The sequence below is a fragment of the Nylanderia fulva genome, unplaced genomic scaffold (assembly GCF_048542155.1).
Source record: "Nylanderia fulva isolate GAGA-0341 unplaced genomic scaffold, ASM4854215v1 Scaffold97, whole genome shotgun sequence".
NCBI lineage: Eukaryota > Metazoa > Arthropoda > Insecta > Hymenoptera > Formicidae > Nylanderia > Nylanderia fulva.
The window spans coordinates 64,882-81,080 of record NW_028191101.1 but is presented as its reverse complement, the minus strand read 5'-3'; the positions used below and the strand labels follow the sequence as shown (position 1 = coordinate 81,080).

Genomic DNA, 16,199 nt, shown 5'->3' with positions numbered 1-16,199 from the left:
TAGGATCTCTTCTATTAACAGAGTGTCCAATAATAATTTAGTGGCACTCGCACTACGTGTGTATATATATATATATATATCGGAAATATTCACAAATACTTCCGCCTCGCAGCGCGTGGCCTTATATCCTCACTCGGCGGAATTCTAACTGCGAGAAAAGACGCCGCGTAGCGGCAAAGGTACAAACGAGTGCACGACTTTACAGACGGGAAAATTTTCCGCAAGTACTTCCGCGCGCAGTCTTGTCTGGTGGTATAGCATATGTTACAGGTGTTTTACTGTGGAAATTGTGGCTTAAACACCATAATTATATTTTGTGTATATATTAATTTAAAATTTTCATTTATAAGAGCCATATTATACACTTTTATTTTACAAAACATTGATCTGATATTCAATAAATCGAAAATTAAATATTGAACTAATGAAAACAGTTTCTTTCAAATGATTAAATTGCTCAGAAACATATACAGGGTGTCCCATAATTCGCGAACCACCGCGAATGAGCAGATAGAGCGTGTTAAACTGAATAGAAAAGTCCTGTATCATTTTGCGATATTCGCAATAATTATTGAGTTATTTATTAAAATATCTAAACGAATCAGCAGGTAAAAAGCATTATTTGATCGAGAGGCGGCGTCATGAAGCGAGCGGCGACCAATGTAGTGGTGCCGAAAAGTAAGATGATACTTTTGATACTAAGCGGCATGTAACAAATAAGTCATCCAACATGTACACCGAGTCCGGCCTACCGTTTTCTACCCGCTCATTCGTTTAGATATTTTAGTTAATAACTCAATAATTATTGCGAATATCACAAAATGATACAGGACTTTTCTATTCAGTTTAACACGCTCTATCTGCCCATTCGCGGTGGTTCGCGAATTATGGGACACCCTGTATAGTAAATGCAAAATATAAAACTACACTGACTGTGTTAGATATATTCATAAGTTTTCAAAAAGACGCGCCGTTTTGTACTACTTGCGCGTCTAGCATTGGCGCAGTCGACCGTTCTGCGCCGAATCGGGCCGAGGCTCAGGCCCCCGAACTGCGCGCGGCTGGCCGACTTGACTTGGCCTTTTGCGTTTAGACTTGCGAGGAAACCGCAAGTATATTTGAGTCACAAATATATATATATCGTTCTTAGTGAATTTACGGCACGGGTGTAACTCACTGTTTCCTACCTTCCACACTTTTCCCGAATACAAAACAATTCTGGCGACGAGGATGGGATATTGAGTGTGCGAAGCTAGTGAAAACTGAATAAATCTTGGAAGCAAACCAACCACGTGCCACAGCGTGGAACAGTATCAAGTTCTGAACGCTAAGTACGATGACGCATCCGCCGACGGCAATACAGCCGATGGTACAGGCAAATTTCACCATCGAGTCTTTTGACCCGAAACAAGGCGCGTGGCGTTGATGGCTACAACGATTGGAAGGGGCGTTCACGCTTTTCCGGATTCCGGAAGCATCTCGAGTGCCGTACCTCTTACACTACATTGGTCCGACGGCGTTTGACATAGTGAGCAATAAAGTAGAGCCAGGCGATCCATACACAAAAACGTACAACGAATTAAAGCGATTATTGGCGGACGTGTACGCGCCGGTTCCTCTCAAGATTACAAAAAACTTCCGTTTCCACCAACGAAAGCAGGCGGACGAGGAGACGATACAACAGTACGTCGCCGCACTGCATAAGCTCAGCATCAACTGCAATTTCGGGGACTACTTGCAAACTGCGTTGCGGAATCAATTTGTGTTCGGTTTATTAAGTAAACGAATACAATCTCGGCTTTTGGAGACGAGGGACCTTACCTTCGATAAGGCAGTGCTCGTTGCCACCGGCATGGAATTATCGGAACGAGACACAGATCAACTACATTCCAGGACCGAGGTCGCGGTGAACTACGTCAACAACAAGGCATCAAAACAAAGAGGACCTTGGGCGAGATCGCAGAAGCCGGCAACGAAGGACACAAATACAAGGAAAAACTTCAATAAACCTAAGGCACCAAATGTACGCGCTAACTCAAATACAAATGTAAATTGTTACAGGTGTGGAAAAGGACATCTGGCCACCAAATGCACGCTCAGCCGGGATATTGAGTGCAAGGATTGCGGAAAAAAGGGACATTTACAGGCCGTCTGTTTCCGTAACCGTGAAGCAAATCAGTTAAATGAGATCCTGTCTTTGGAACACATCGAGAACCGTGAAAAATTTCACACGACAGTAAAGGTAAATGGCATCCGGGTTACGTTTGAGGTAGACTCGGGGGCAGCCGTAACGATCATGAATTACGAACAAGCGATATGTCTTTTCACTAAAGTTGCCGTGCATAAAACAGACATTCAATTGAGTACGTACTCTAAACAGAAGGTAAAAATAGAAGGTTATTATTACGGTAACAGCACACTATCGAGGTGTTTCTTACGCGTTAAATATTTACTTAACAAAATTAGTCAAAGAACCGTTGTTAGGGCAAGAATAGTTACGTAAATTTTTGGGTAAACGCCCATTGAGTACATTCCTTCGAGAGGCGGATACAAATACGGTACATTCCCTAGCAACAGTGCGTCAAAATAAATTACAGGAAATTTTGAGCAAATACCAGAATACGTTTACCTCGGGACTTTCGAGGATTACGGGATTACAGGCCCGCCTGTCTTTCAAGCCAGATACGAAACCGATTTTTTTAAAGTCGCAAAGCGTTCCCTTTAAACTTCTACCGCTAATAGAGCGAGAATTAAACGAGTTAGTCGAAAACGGAGTTTTCGAAAAAGTAAATTCATCGGAATGGGCAACACCGATCGTTCCGGTACTCAAAAAGAATAATCGAGTCCGCATTTGCGGCGATTACAGCGTTACAGTAAATCCGCAACTAGTAGTGGATGAGCACCCCTTACCAACCGTCGATGAGTTATTCTCAATCTTGGCGGGGAGGGGTTACCTTTTCAAAGATTGATTTGCAACAAGCTTATTTACAATTAGAAGTAAATCCGGAAGATAGACCAGCGTTGACTTTAAACACTCCAAAAGGACTGTATCGTCCGACGCGTTTGATGTACAGTATCGCGTCGGCCCCCGCGATTTGGCAGAGAGAAATCGAGAATATCTTACGAGATATCCCCGTGGTCAGTGTATTCCTGGACGATATAAAGGTCAGCGAACCTACGGACGAGATACATTTAGAGCGTCTAGAAAAAGTGTTCGAACGTTTACAAAACTACAATTTGCGGATAAATACGGAAAAAAGCGAATTTTTTAAAGAGAGCATAGAATTTTGCGGATACAGGATTGATCGCGTGGGAATTCATAAAGAACACAAAAAGATAGAAGCAATAAACGATATGCCAAAACCAAAAAATGTAACGGAAGTCAGAGCCTTCATCGGACTAATCAACTACTACGGTAGATTTATTAAAAATCTAAGTTCACTCCTGTACCCGCTAAATCGCCTTCTACAGAAAAATACTGCGTTCATTTGGACAAAAGAGTGCGATACCGCTTTTTACGCTGCAAAAAAGGCTTTCCAAAGCGACAAATTCCTGGTTCATTACGATACAAAGCTACCGTTAATACTCGCCACCGATGCGAGCCCGTACGGGGTCGGGGCAGTACTGTCACACGTGTATCTAGACGGATCGGAGAGGGTCATTCAATATGCATCTAAAACACTCTCAGAAACTCAGAAAAAGTATTCTCAAATCGATAAGGAGGCGTTTGCTATCATTTTTGGAGTAAAGAAATTTCACTAGTATTTATACGCGAACAAATTTACATTGTACACAGATCATCGCCCACTTGTTCAAATCTTTTCACCCGCAAAAAGCCCCCCATTGTACAGTACACTACGCATGCAACACTACGCGTTGTTCCTACAAGGATTTATTTACGACATTAAATACAAAAAATCAGAGCATCATGCAAACGTGGATTGTTTGTCCCGACTCCCGATCCGAGCTGGCGAACAATTAGAAATTGATGTAATAGATAGTTTCCAGGATAATGTACTTCAAACACTACCGACAACCGCAAAGAATCTGGCGGACGCGACGGATAAAGATAATACGTTAAGAGAACTTAAAACAGCCCTGGAGAGAGGCAAAGGAGTAACTGCAAACAGACGTTTTCAAATTCCAATGTCGGAATTTACCTTACATACGGGCGTAATTATGCGGGGACACCGAGTTGTGGTGCCACAGACGGAACGACGCCAGATTCTGAACGAGTTGCATATCGGACATTTCGAGGTTGTGAAAATGAAAGGTCTTGCGAGAAGGCATTGTTGGTGGCCCGGAATCGACCAGGACATCGAGCGTTTAGTAGCTAGTTGCGAAGAATGTACCAAAACGCGAAACAACCCACCAAAAGTCGAAAACCACGTCTGGGAACCGGCAACATATCCATTCGAAAGAGTACACTTGGATTTTGCTGGGCCATTCATGGGTAAACAATTCCTAGTAATGGTGAACGCGTACACGAAGTGGCCGGTAGTATATATATTACACAATATAACCGCTACAGCTACAATAAAGAAATGTAGAGAAACTTTCGCGAATTTCGGAATACCGAAATACATAATCACAGACAATGGTCGCACGTTTGTTTCAAATGAATTTCAATCATATTTAAAGAAAAATGGCATTATTTCAAAAATGACAGCACCGTACAATCCGTCAACTAACGGACAAGCTGAAAGATTCGTCCAAACCTTGAAGAAAGCATTACGTAATGCAAACGCAAACCACGCGGACTTGGATGCCGCGTTACAAAGAATACTCTTACAATACCGAGTTATGCCACACAGTGGAACGAACGTGTCACCATCTCAGTTAATGTTCAATCGCCAAATAAAAACAAGATTGGATTTCATACATCCAAGCGAACAGCCGAAAATTTTTGTAAATGCGAGTATAAAACGGCGAATTTTACGCGAGAGAGAAAGAGTCCAGTGCCGAAACTACGTAGAAAAACAAAAATGGGTTTTCGGACACATACAGCGTAAAATAGGCATATTACATTACATAATTGTTTTAGATTGTGGTAGGATAGTGAAAAGACATATCGACCAAATCCGTAAGACGGAAAGAGCTCGGGTAAATAGCGAGCCAAATCTCGATGAATCGAGACCACCCGACGAAAATGCCACAATACCAAATGTACGAGAAACAAGACAGCCGACAAATGACCCTGAACCGCAAGCGGAGCCAGATCTCTTTTTGCCACCGAACGGCACTCCTAGGCGTTCAGCGAGGGAAAGGAGAGAACCAGAGCGATGGGGTTATGCAGTCAAATAGAAGTTCCGTTTTCCCACTGTTTCTTTTTTTTTTCGTTTGTTCAGCATACGCCATAGAATACGCGTTCCTTTTTAGTTCGTTTTTTTTGTTTGTTTTTTTTTCTTTGTTTTTTTTTCTTTTCCTTCTTCGTTTTGCGCTTCCCTTTCAAACTCATTTACAAGCAGGAGAATGCTCTTAAGGAAGGGAAGTGTTAGATATATTCATAAGTTTTCAAAAGGACGCGCCGTTTTGTACTACTTGCGCGTCTAGCATTGGCGCAGTCGACCGTTCTGCGCCGAATCGGGCCGAGGCTCAGGCCCCCGAACTGCGCGCGGCTGGCCGACTTGACTTGGCCTTTTGCGTTTAGACTTGCGAGAAAACCGCAAGTATATTTGAGTCACAAATATATATATATCGTTCTTAGTGAATTTACGGCACGGGTGTAACTCACTGTTTCCTACCTTCCACACTTTTCCCGAATACATAACAACTGACTTCTTTCTTAAGGATTTGAACGGCCAATTTCATATTCATTCGAAACATGATATGCTTTTTTATTTTTGTGCTCTCCAATCCTCAAGTTGCAAGAATATATTTTTTAATGAATTTTTTTTATAACATAACTATTAATCTCATAACGCAATAATCGATTTAACATTTCCACATAAAAAAATATTCATGTAAATATATGTTTAGAAATATATGTAAATATTACATATATTTAGAAATATATGTATATTTATATTTTTTTATTTGTTATTGCTGTTTAGACACGAATAAAAATAATAATTAGAAGGCTATCGATCAGCTCGTTAAACCTTCAAATTTGAAAACACCAAGGAGCTTATGTCAATGTTTTCGCTCCTCGGTTTGCGTTCACCGATGTTTGCGTCCATTTAGACACGTGTCATCCGGCTGATGCGTGATTTTGGTTCCCCTTCTCAGTCGGGAAAATCAAGAAGTTTCGCCGTACGTGGCGATTCTCGCATTATTCTGTAAGGAGCTGTTGAGCGAGAACATGCTCTCAAGTAATATAATATTTTTCAAAAGTTAAACGATTCAAAGTTACTCTGCCTTCAGTATCTCCACGCCACTGCTCCCTTGGTTCCTACCTCGCGCTCTTTCGGAGCGGTCCCGGCTATTCATTAACGTTCACATTAAATCGATAATAAGTTAAAAAAAAAAAAAGAAGAAAAAATCTTCGAAGTGTGAACATAAAAGTTGGTCCTTCGAGCCGGATCGAGGTAACCCACGGTGAAAGCAGTGCGATCGTCTCTCTCTCTCTATCTCTCTCTGCTGGACCTCAGTGACGGAGTCATCGTGTCGCCCGCACCCAAGGTGGAGACAGCCAACACGATGAGCGATCATCTCTCGCAGCAGCTAACAATGCTGCAATCTGTAGAGCGAGCGCTCTCCAACTTTAAAAAAGTTGGCAGAGCCAATTACACGGCGGCTAAGATTCGTCAACGAATGTCAACCTTGAAGGAGACCTGAACACGGTGCATCGAGAAGCACGCTATCTTGGCACGAGCGTTCACCGCCGAGCAGCAGCGGACCATGGACTACTTTTCGAACACGATTTTCGAAAATTGCGAGGAATACTACGAGACAACCCTCGACTACANGGCCGACTGTCTCGAAGAGCTGGATCCAACGCCCACCAGAACGAGCCTGTCGCAGTCCACGATAAGTACCGCTGAACCATCGTCTTTTTCTTTAACTCATTTGCCGCCGATTCAACTACCGCCGTTTTCGGGAAATGTCGAGGACTGGGAGAGCTTCCGCGATCGCTTTACTTCTCTCATAATTCAAAATACCGAATTAACTGCATTTTCGCGGATGCATTTCCTAGCTTCAAGTCTCACCGGTCGTGCGTTCGATACTATAAAATCTATTCAAATCACCGCGGATAATTTTGATATCGCGTGGAAAACATTAGTTTCACGATTCGACAATAAGCGACGGCTCGTCGACGTGCACGTATCAGCGCTATATTCTCTGCCGACGGTCGCTCGCGAATCCGCTGTCGAACTTAACGCACTTTGCGACAAAGCGAATCGCGCTATCGCTTCTTTAAAAAATTTAAATCGATCACCCGATCAAATGTTGAGCGATATGTTAGTTTTTATCGTCACGCAAAAACTTGATCACGCCACTCGGAAAGCGTGGAAGTTAAAAACCGGTGACGACCCGAACATTCCTTCGTATGAAGCTCTCGACCGATTTTTCGACACGCGCATTCGTGCATTGGAGGAAATCTCTCCGGCTAATGCTTCCAAATTCTTGCGCGCGCCAAAAGTTACCAGTGCTAACGCCACTGCCGCTGGTTTATCGTGCCTATTATTTCGGGCCGCGCATTTCATCAACAAATGTCCGCAATTTTTGAGGAGGACTCCGAGTCAACGCCTTGAAGTCATTTTAAAAGCGAAGCGATGCGTCAATTGTTTGAGCGCAAAGCACGCTGTACAAACGTGTCCAAGTCAATACTCATGCAGAACTTGCCAAAGCAAGCATCACTCGATGCTGCACGTTGACTCGGCTTCTTCCTCAACTGCATCCGCTGTCTCTCAAAAAAACGAAACCTCGTCGAGTGTGTCGTCAGACTCTATCGCGATTACTTCGGCCACGGCATTATGCTCCCAGCTAACAGGCGTCGCGCTCCCGCAAGTGTTACTCGCGACGGCCCGCGTCACCGTCGGTGCACCGTCGGGTCGGACTCTCACCGTGCGAGCGCTTCTCGATCAAGGCTCGGAGATCACCTTCATCACGGAGCGTCTCGCACAAACTCTCAGAATGCGTCGCATTCGCCAACCACTCTCGATTTCCGCCGTCGGCGGAATGAACGCCGGAACTTGTCAATTCGCCGCTAAGATTCGGATCGCTCCGATCAATCAAGCTGCTCCCGTGTTCATGACAACCGCGTTCGATTCTCAGATCTCTCACAAAATATTCGCCTTACAAGGCAAATTCCAGCTATGATTGGAGCTATATAAGCGATCTCAATCTGGCCGATCCGAATCCAACAAGCGCTGACCCGATCGAAATCCTGATCGGAGCAGACTTATATGGCGAATTGCTGCTTAGCGGCGTTCGTAAAGGCGCCCCTGGGCAGCCAATTGCGCAGCAAACCATTTTCGGCTGGGTTTTGTCGGGGCCCATGTCCGAGCTGTCGACGCAATCGCGAGCGATCACCGTTCAGCATTGCGCGAATTCGGAGGCTCTAGATCAGGAGCTCAGACGATTCTGGGAAATCGAAGAAACTCCTCGACAGGCTCTCCTCAGCCCTGAAGAGCAGCAGTGTGAGGAGCATTTCACAGCCACGCATTCGCGCGGTGCTGACGGTCGATACACAGTGCGCCTTTCCGTTTAAAAGCGGTCCGCCGATCGACATCGGCGATTCGCGCCACACGGCTGAACGCTTCCTGCGAGGATTACATCGTCGCTTCCTTCTACATTCCGACCTTCGTGCGGCCTACGCCGAATTTATGCACGACTACGAATCATTAGGACATATGAACGAAGTGAAGAGCGATCAAGTCGCCTCGCAGGAAGTGTATCTCCCTCATCATCCTGTCATTCGCGACAGCAGCGTCACGACAAGATTGCGAGTCGTATTTAACGCGTCGAGTCTGACGACCAATTCAACGTCGTTGAATAATCACTTGCTCACCGGGCCAAAGTTACAAGCGGACTTATCGGCTGTCATTCTGCGCTGGCGACAGTTCCGCTACGTTTATGCTGCCGATATAACAAAAATGTATCGCCAAATAGTTATGGACCCGCGTGACATCGATTACCAGCGAATTCTATGGAGCGGCGCTCCTTCAGAACCCGCTCGAGCTTATCAGCTCACTACTGTCACATACGGCACAACCTGTGCGCCATTTTTAGCGCTACGCGTCATTCGTCAGCTTGCTCAAGATGAGGGTAGTTCTTTCCCACTCGCTGCTATTGTTCTGCAGCAAAATACTTATGTCGATGACATTCTCTTCGGGGCGGACGACATACCTCTTCTTCGTCAAGTTCGCGAGCAGGTATGCGCGTTGCTTCGTCGAGGCCGATTCGAGCTGAGAAAATGGGCGAGCAACTCTTCTCAACTCCTCAGCGATATCGCTAGCGCAGATCACGGTCTAGTTTGCGATAAAATGCTTCAAACAGATGACCATCTTAAAATTCTCGGCATCCGGTGGAATCCGTCCTCTGACGCCTTTCAATTTAACGTCACACTTCCGCATTCCGAGCAGACTACCAAACGGTCGATCCTGTCAACTATCGCGAGATTGTTCGATCCGTTGGGGTGGAGTACTCCGGTTACTGTTGTCGCGAAGATTTTCCTTCAGAAACTCTGGCTGCTCAAAATCGGATGGGACGACGTGCTTTCCGCTGACATTCTCGATCGCTGGGACTCCATTCGCTCATCTCTCGCCGCTCTGCACGGTTTTCAATTGGACCGCTGGATTCAACGCGGTGCAGATAGCGTCAGATGCGACTTACACGGTTTTGCAGACGCATCTTCGCACGCTTACGCTGCCGCCGTGTATATTCGAATAGTTTCGTTATCCGGTGAAATAACAGTACGATTGTTAATCGGAAAATCAAAAGTCGCGCCGATAAAAACATTAAGTATTCCACAGCTGGAACTCGCCGCTGCCGTGTTACTCGCGAAACTAATCGATTTTGTCAAATCATCCCTGCATCTCCCTGCAGATTCTTGCCACTGTTGGACCGATTCCACGGTAGTTCTCGCGTGGGTGGCGCAACATCCATCAAAGTGGAAGACGTTCGTCGCGAATCGCGTCTCTGAAATACAATCTAGACTCCCAAACGCGCAATGGAGACACGTCCCCACTGATCACAATCCCGCGGATTGCGCGTCACGCGGTATACCCGGTGAGAATTTTACCTCTCACACGCTCTAGGTGGCGGGGATCTGCATGGTTACATTTTTCTGAATCCGAATGGCCGGCGCCATTCGATTCGTCTCTTTCGATGCCCTACGATGGAGCGAAAAGAAAACGCGGCGTCTCATCTCGTGTCGCGACGAAAACCATGGGACCTTGCCGCACGGTACTCTTCGTGGCCGCGTTTAATTCGTGTCACCGCCTACATCATGAGATTCATCTCAAAGCTTAAAAGACACTCGGTGCCGCGCGACACATGCGACGAAGGCTCCCGGTCAATTTCCGCGCTCGAATGTAGAAAAGCACGAGACTTTTGGTTGTCGCAAATTCAATCAGAATTATTCGCGCGGGAAAAGGAATCTTTGTTGCAGCAACGTTCGATTCCAGCAAAGAGTGCATTGTTGTCTTTAACGCCATTTCTCGGCGAAGACAAACTAATCCGCGTTGGCGGGCGGCTGTCGCGTGCCCCCATGCGGTTCTCCGAAAAACATCCTATAATCTTAGCTGCACATTCTCTTGTAAACCTCCTCGTGCAGCACGTACATTTAAGATCTCTTCACGCGGGGCCTCAATTAACTCTAGCTACTCTTCGTCGAGAGTACTGGATATTGCGTGCTCGAAATATTGTCAAAGCTGTCGTTTTCCGCTGCGTAGTATGCACGCGTGAAAAGGCAGCTACTCCCAATTAATTGATGGGAAACTTGCCTTCGGTGCGCGTTTCTCCTCCTGCGCGCGCGTTTATTAATTGTGGTCTCGATTATGCTGGTCCCGTTTTAATCAGATCAATGTCGGGACGCGGTGTCGCTTCCCGCAAAGCCTACATCTCCATCTTCGTCTGTATGGCCACGCGAGCCATACATTTAGAATTAGTCGAGAGTTATTCCACTCCAGCCTTCTTAGGCGCCTTTTCAAGATTCTGCTCCCGACGTGGCATGCCTGAATCAGTCTACTCTGATAATGGAACCACGTTTGTAGGCGCCGATCGCGAATTGGCCGCATCATTTCGAGCCGCGCTGCGCGATCCAAATTTTCAAAATAGTGCCGCTTCCGACGGGGTGTCATGGCACTTTATGCCTCCATCCGCGCCTCACTTCGGCGGACTATGGGAGGCCGGGGTTCGCAGTGTCAAGTATCATCTTCGCAGAATCGTCGGTTCACACACTCTTACGTTCGAAGAGTTCACAACAATTCTCTGCAACATTGAGGCCTGCCTAAACTCGCGCCCTATCGCGCCTCTCACCGATTCCGTCGACGATTGCGATTCTCTGACGCCCGGTCATTTCTTGATCGGGTCCGCGATTACGATCGCGCCTGAACCCTCTGTACTGCATCTAGCTGAGAACCGCTTGACGCGCTGGCAACTTGTTCGCCAGCTCACAGAACGTTTCTGGAAAATCTGGCAGCAGGACTACGTCAATACCTTGCAACAACGCGTCAAATGGAAGCAAGTTTCGAAAAACGGAGTTCGCGTCGGGTCGCTGGTCCTGTTACGCAATTCTCTCCTTCCGCCTTGTAAATGGGACTTAGCTCGCGTCATCCGATGTCACCCGGGTCCAGACGGTTTGATTCGCGTCGCGACGGTGAAAACCGCGACTTCCGAATATACTCGGCCTATTGTCAAATTATGCTTACTTCCGATAGACGTCGAAAGCCTGGACAACCTTACGTAATTAAGGTCAGACTCCAGATATCGCTTTGAACTCACTCTGTAAAACGACATACCGATCGCTTCACCAGTCGCCCCTTTTTTTTGTTGTTCAAGTCATTTCGAAACGATGGTTTCGAGGCGGGCGGTATGTTTAGACACGAATAAAAATAATAATTAGAAGGCTATCGATCAGCTCGTTAAACCTTCAAATTTGAAAACACCAAGGAGCTTATGTCAATGTTTTCGCTCCTCGGTTCGCGTTCACCGATGTTTGCGTCCATTTAGACACGTGTCATCCGGCTGATGCGTGATTTTGGTTCCCCTTCTCAGTCGGGAAAATCAGGAAGTTTCGCCGTACGTGGCGATTCTCGCATTATTCTGTAAGGAGCTGTTGAGCGAGAACATGCTCTCAAGTAATATAATATTTTTCAAAAGTTAAACGATTCAAAGTTACTCCGCCTTCAGTATCTCCACGCCACTGCTCCCTTGGTTCCTACCTCGCGTTCTTTCGGAGCGGTCCCGGCTATTCATTAACGTTCACATTAAATCGATAATAAGTTAAAAAAAAAAAAAAGAAGAAAAAACCTTCGAAGTGTGAACAATTGCTTTATAATCATTATTATATTTGCAAAATATAATTTATATGTATAAATTTATATTATATATATAAATTATATTATACAAATATATATTTATATTAAATTTTTTATTTGTTATTATACTTAAGTAATAACTTACTTAATATAGTAATAACAAATAAAAAAATTTATAATTTAATTTTATTATTATTCGGCACATTTGCATAAAAAATAAGAATTTCTAGAACAAAAGAATATTTTACTTACAGACAAGTGACGCAGTTTACTAAACTTATATTTTATTAACGCTCGTATTTTTATTTCTAATAATAATTCTTTCTAATTTGATAATATATTTGTAATTAAGTACAAATATGTTAGAAGAAATTCTGCTCGAAATTCGTGTGACGATTTTACATAATAAAAGTAATTTTAAAAAAAGAGAAATTGGAGAAATGATTTTTATTAGGAAACACAGGAACTCTATTAATTTGCAACGAGATACGAAAAATATAAATGTAATTTATGACAATATTTTAAACTTAGTTTAACAACTTTGACTTTCTTATATGTTTATTTATTTTTGTTCAGTTTAATTCTTTTTACTTTATCCTTCAATAATGTCTCTTTTCTCGTTATCAAGGCCATTGAAACTAGATGGAGCAACATCGAAAATAATACTAGTTTTAGTTTTGATCAATTTAAATACGCAGTGGAGTTAATTTTAGATTTGACTAGCTTTTCTTTTAATGGGGTATTTTATGAACAAACCTTTGGTACACCAATAATTCACCTTTGTCACCCATACAAGCAGATATCGTTATGGATGATTTGGAAACAAAATGCCTTGATAAGTTAAATTTTCGTATTTCTTTATATTTTAGATACGTTGACGATATTTTAACAGTAATTCCGAAAGATGAAATTGATGTCATTCTTAAGACATTTAATGAGTATCATGATCGCTTAAAATTTACATATGAAATCGAAACTAATAACAGGATAAATTTTCTAAATACTACAATAATAAGAACACAAGGAAGATTAATTACCAATTGGTACAGAAAACCGACGTTTTCAGGTAGATACATAAATTATTTGTCAAATCATCCAGAGAAATACAAAATTAATACCATTATAAATTTAATGGATTACGCGATTCTACTGTCTAACGACAAATTTCATAGGCAGAATAAGGAAATTGTAAAGGGAATCTTAGTTAACAATTGTTTTTCATTGAATATTGTCAACCGCATTGTTAATAAACGCCTCAGATTTTTAAGACACAATAGGAATAATAATGAACCGCGTTGTCAACAAAAATTTGAAACTTAAAATCTTGTTTTACATTGCCTTACATAAACCATCTCAGGGACAATATAAAAAATTCTCTCTCAAAGTTTGGTTTAAATGTAATATACTCGATTCTGAAAAAATTAAATAAGATTATCAATCACGGTAAAGATAAGATTTTAAAATTGAATAGAAGTGAACTGAAGTGATATACAAAATTGTATGTAAAAATTGTACTTTTTCTTACATCGGACAAACAAAAAGACACCTGAAAACCCGCATTAGAGAATAAAAATAATATTAAATTACATGAAAGTAATTACTCTTTAGTGAGCAAACATAGAGTTGAATTTGAACACGATTTTGCCTGGGATAATCTGATAATTTTACATCATGAGAAAAATGCTAAGAAAAGAGAAATAGCTGAGATGTTTTATATAAAAAAGTGTAATAATACATTAAATTCTTAGATAGACACTAAAAGGAGAATGTCCAAAAAGTGCAATTTTTTTACCTCGAGCGGAAAGTAAAATTCGAGTTGTTTTAGATCTCAGAAGATCTTTACATCTAGAATATTGTAAAAACCATAGTGCTTTTTCCTGGAAATGCAAGGAACATTTAAATATCATCATATGTTTAGAGAAAATCACGTAAATCAATATCTCGCAATAAATAGAGATTGCTTGATGTTTCAGTCAAATATTTTGGTAAATATTTTGGTAACACCAACTTTCCAAGATCATTTAGACCGATTTTAATGTCAGTTAATCATAAATTGAATAATATATATACAGGGTATTCCTAAAGTCCGACTTGGCCTTTTTATCTTGGAAACGACTTAAGATACAAAAAAAGTTACAAACAAAAATTGTAGGATTTTGAAGGAGACATAAGATCGTGACATTGATTTGACCTTGAATAGTCATTTGAAGGTCACGTAAAAGTTACCTTCAAATTCTTTAAAAGGACTACCTATTTTTCATTACATATTCTTATATGTTATTTCAAAAGCTTTACAAAACCCTATACTAAAATATGTTTTCATGGAGTTCTTGTTGAGTTATAAAGGTTTGAAGTTAACAATTTTTTGACATAAAATGTAAAATATCCTGTAACATATTCAGTTTTTGGTAATCGTACCTTAATATTGTTTTGCATTGTGGCAATTACATCGTCACATACTTCCCTAAAATAATCAAGCGAAGAACACTTATACGAATACGGTCACTCACACATACGAAAAGGACAAAGACACAAATAAACATAAATAAAATATAACAGACGAGACGAAAGACGAGTAGTACAAAAACAAAGCAAGTAAAACATATAGAAAATTCGCGAAGCCTCTCGATGCCTATCGAAGGGCGTTTTGAGGCAGGAGATAGGGAGAACAGTTTTGCATGCGAGAAATTCCGTTTTCGACAGTCGCCGCGTACGGACGCACATTTTTAATCCGAACGTTTTTATATTCATGTATCGATTCTTTAAAGACTGTGTTCCTCGAAGAGTATACTTTCAGTTAATTACAATTAATGCCTCTCACGTTATTTAATTCCCGACTCTTATTGTACTTCCAAACGTAACGCGCAAGTTAACCAAAGCATGAAATAATGAACCAATCAGTTGGTGTAAAAAAACGTAACATTAAATATTTTCCCATTGGTTTTTCTTACTGGCATTCAACTTTCTTACTTAAAAAAAAAAAACATAATTACTTATTAAAAAAGTATGCATGTTGAATTTTACATTTTTTTAAAACAATTATCTGTTTTCTTTATACCAGTTGATTAGTTTCATTATTCCGTGCAAAAAAAGTATTAAGGTATGATTACCAAAAAAAGTCGAAGCTGCATACTGGTGATCCTAGAATCCCACGCGAACCTGAAAATAAAGAGGAGAACAATTAAGACAATCGGAATCCACCCGTTAAGCAAAAAACGCGTTAGGTAAAAGTTATTTAACCTAGAACCAGCGGCCATCTTCTAAGGAGGACGTGGCCGGAAACCGAGACGACAGTAAGAGGCAGCATCTCAGGATCGTTCTTGGCACGGCGGGATTTAATCCGATTCTTCATAACCTTGTTGCTATTGTTGGTCAAAGCAACTGGCGACCGTTCAACGATCAAAGCGGGGCCTCTGGACCGGTAAGTCGAGGTAATGGATACCAACCGTATGCGCGTTCGGTCACAACCTAACATCGAGTACGTTCGTGTGGCGCCGTTTATCTGCAAGAACATGATCAATTTGGTTACGCGTATTTCCATCCGGGAAAATCCAAGTTTGTTTATGGATATTTTTATGTCTAAAATATGTGCTTTTGACGATAAGATTTTTGCCGGTCGCAAAGTTAATCACTCTTACTCCGTTATCGTTACTTTCCTCGTGCAAGCTTTCAAGCCCGATCGTTGATCTAAAAAAGTCCTCTTTACCGATCTTCGCGTTAAAATCCCCCAAGACTATTTTCATGTAATCATTCGGCAATTGGTCCACGAGGCGT

At 42.3% G+C, this 16,199-nt stretch overlaps 4 protein-coding genes across 4 annotated transcripts; all 4 read left to right on the top strand.

Annotated features, from left to right (window-relative positions):
- The first annotated feature begins 1,336 nt into the window (after positions 1–1,336).
- On the top strand, positions 1,337–2,899 carry LOC146719487 (uncharacterized). Its single transcript, XM_085490115.1, has 3 exons — positions 1,337–1,421; positions 1,530–2,383; positions 2,867–2,899. The coding sequence occupies exons 1-3, from the start codon at positions 1,337–1,339 to the stop codon at positions 2,897–2,899; spliced, it is 972 nt and encodes a 323-aa protein (XP_085346241.1).
- Positions 2,900–6,639: 3,740 nt separating this feature from the next.
- On the top strand, positions 6,640–8,653 carry LOC114927959 (uncharacterized). Its single transcript, XM_085490114.1, is given in 2 exon segments — positions 6,640–8,204; positions 8,257–8,653. Coding segments are annotated over 2 exon segments (1,962 nt in total).
- A 142-nt stretch (positions 8,654–8,795) lies between these two features.
- Positions 8,796–10,202, top strand: LOC146719486 (uncharacterized). Its single transcript, XM_085490113.1, has one exon. It carries the CDS (start codon positions 8,796–8,798, stop codon positions 10,200–10,202), a length of 1,407 nt encoding a protein of 468 aa, XP_085346239.1.
- Positions 10,203–10,969: 767 nt separating this feature from the next.
- Positions 10,970–11,854, top strand: LOC114943326 (uncharacterized). Its single transcript, XM_029318913.2, has one exon. The coding sequence runs from the start codon at positions 10,970–10,972 to the stop codon at positions 11,852–11,854; it is 885 nt and encodes a 294-aa protein (XP_029174746.2).
- Positions 11,855–16,199: the final 4,345 nt, after the last annotated feature.

Excerpts from the sequence above, each read along its gene's own strand:
- LOC114943326 (XM_029318913.2), top strand. The coding sequence starts at position 10,970 with ATGTCGGGACGCGGTGTCGCTTCCCGCAAAGCCTACATCTCCATCTTC.
- LOC146719486 (XM_085490113.1), top strand. The coding sequence starts at position 8,796 with ATGAACGAAGTGAAGAGCGATCAAGTCGCCTCGCAGGAAGTGTATCTC.
- LOC146719487 (XM_085490115.1), top strand. The coding sequence starts at position 1,337 with ATGACGCATCCGCCGACGGCAATACAGCCGATGGTACAGGCAAATTTC. Across the intron at positions 1,422-1,529 it reads CCCGAAACAAGGCGCGTGGC|TGAGCAATAAAGTAGAGCCA; the intron begins GTTGATGGCTAC and ends CGTTTGACATAG. Across the intron at positions 2,384-2,866 it reads GTACGTACTCTAAACAGAAG|CGTTACAGTAAATCCGCAAC; the intron begins GTAAAAATAGAA and ends CGGCGATTACAG.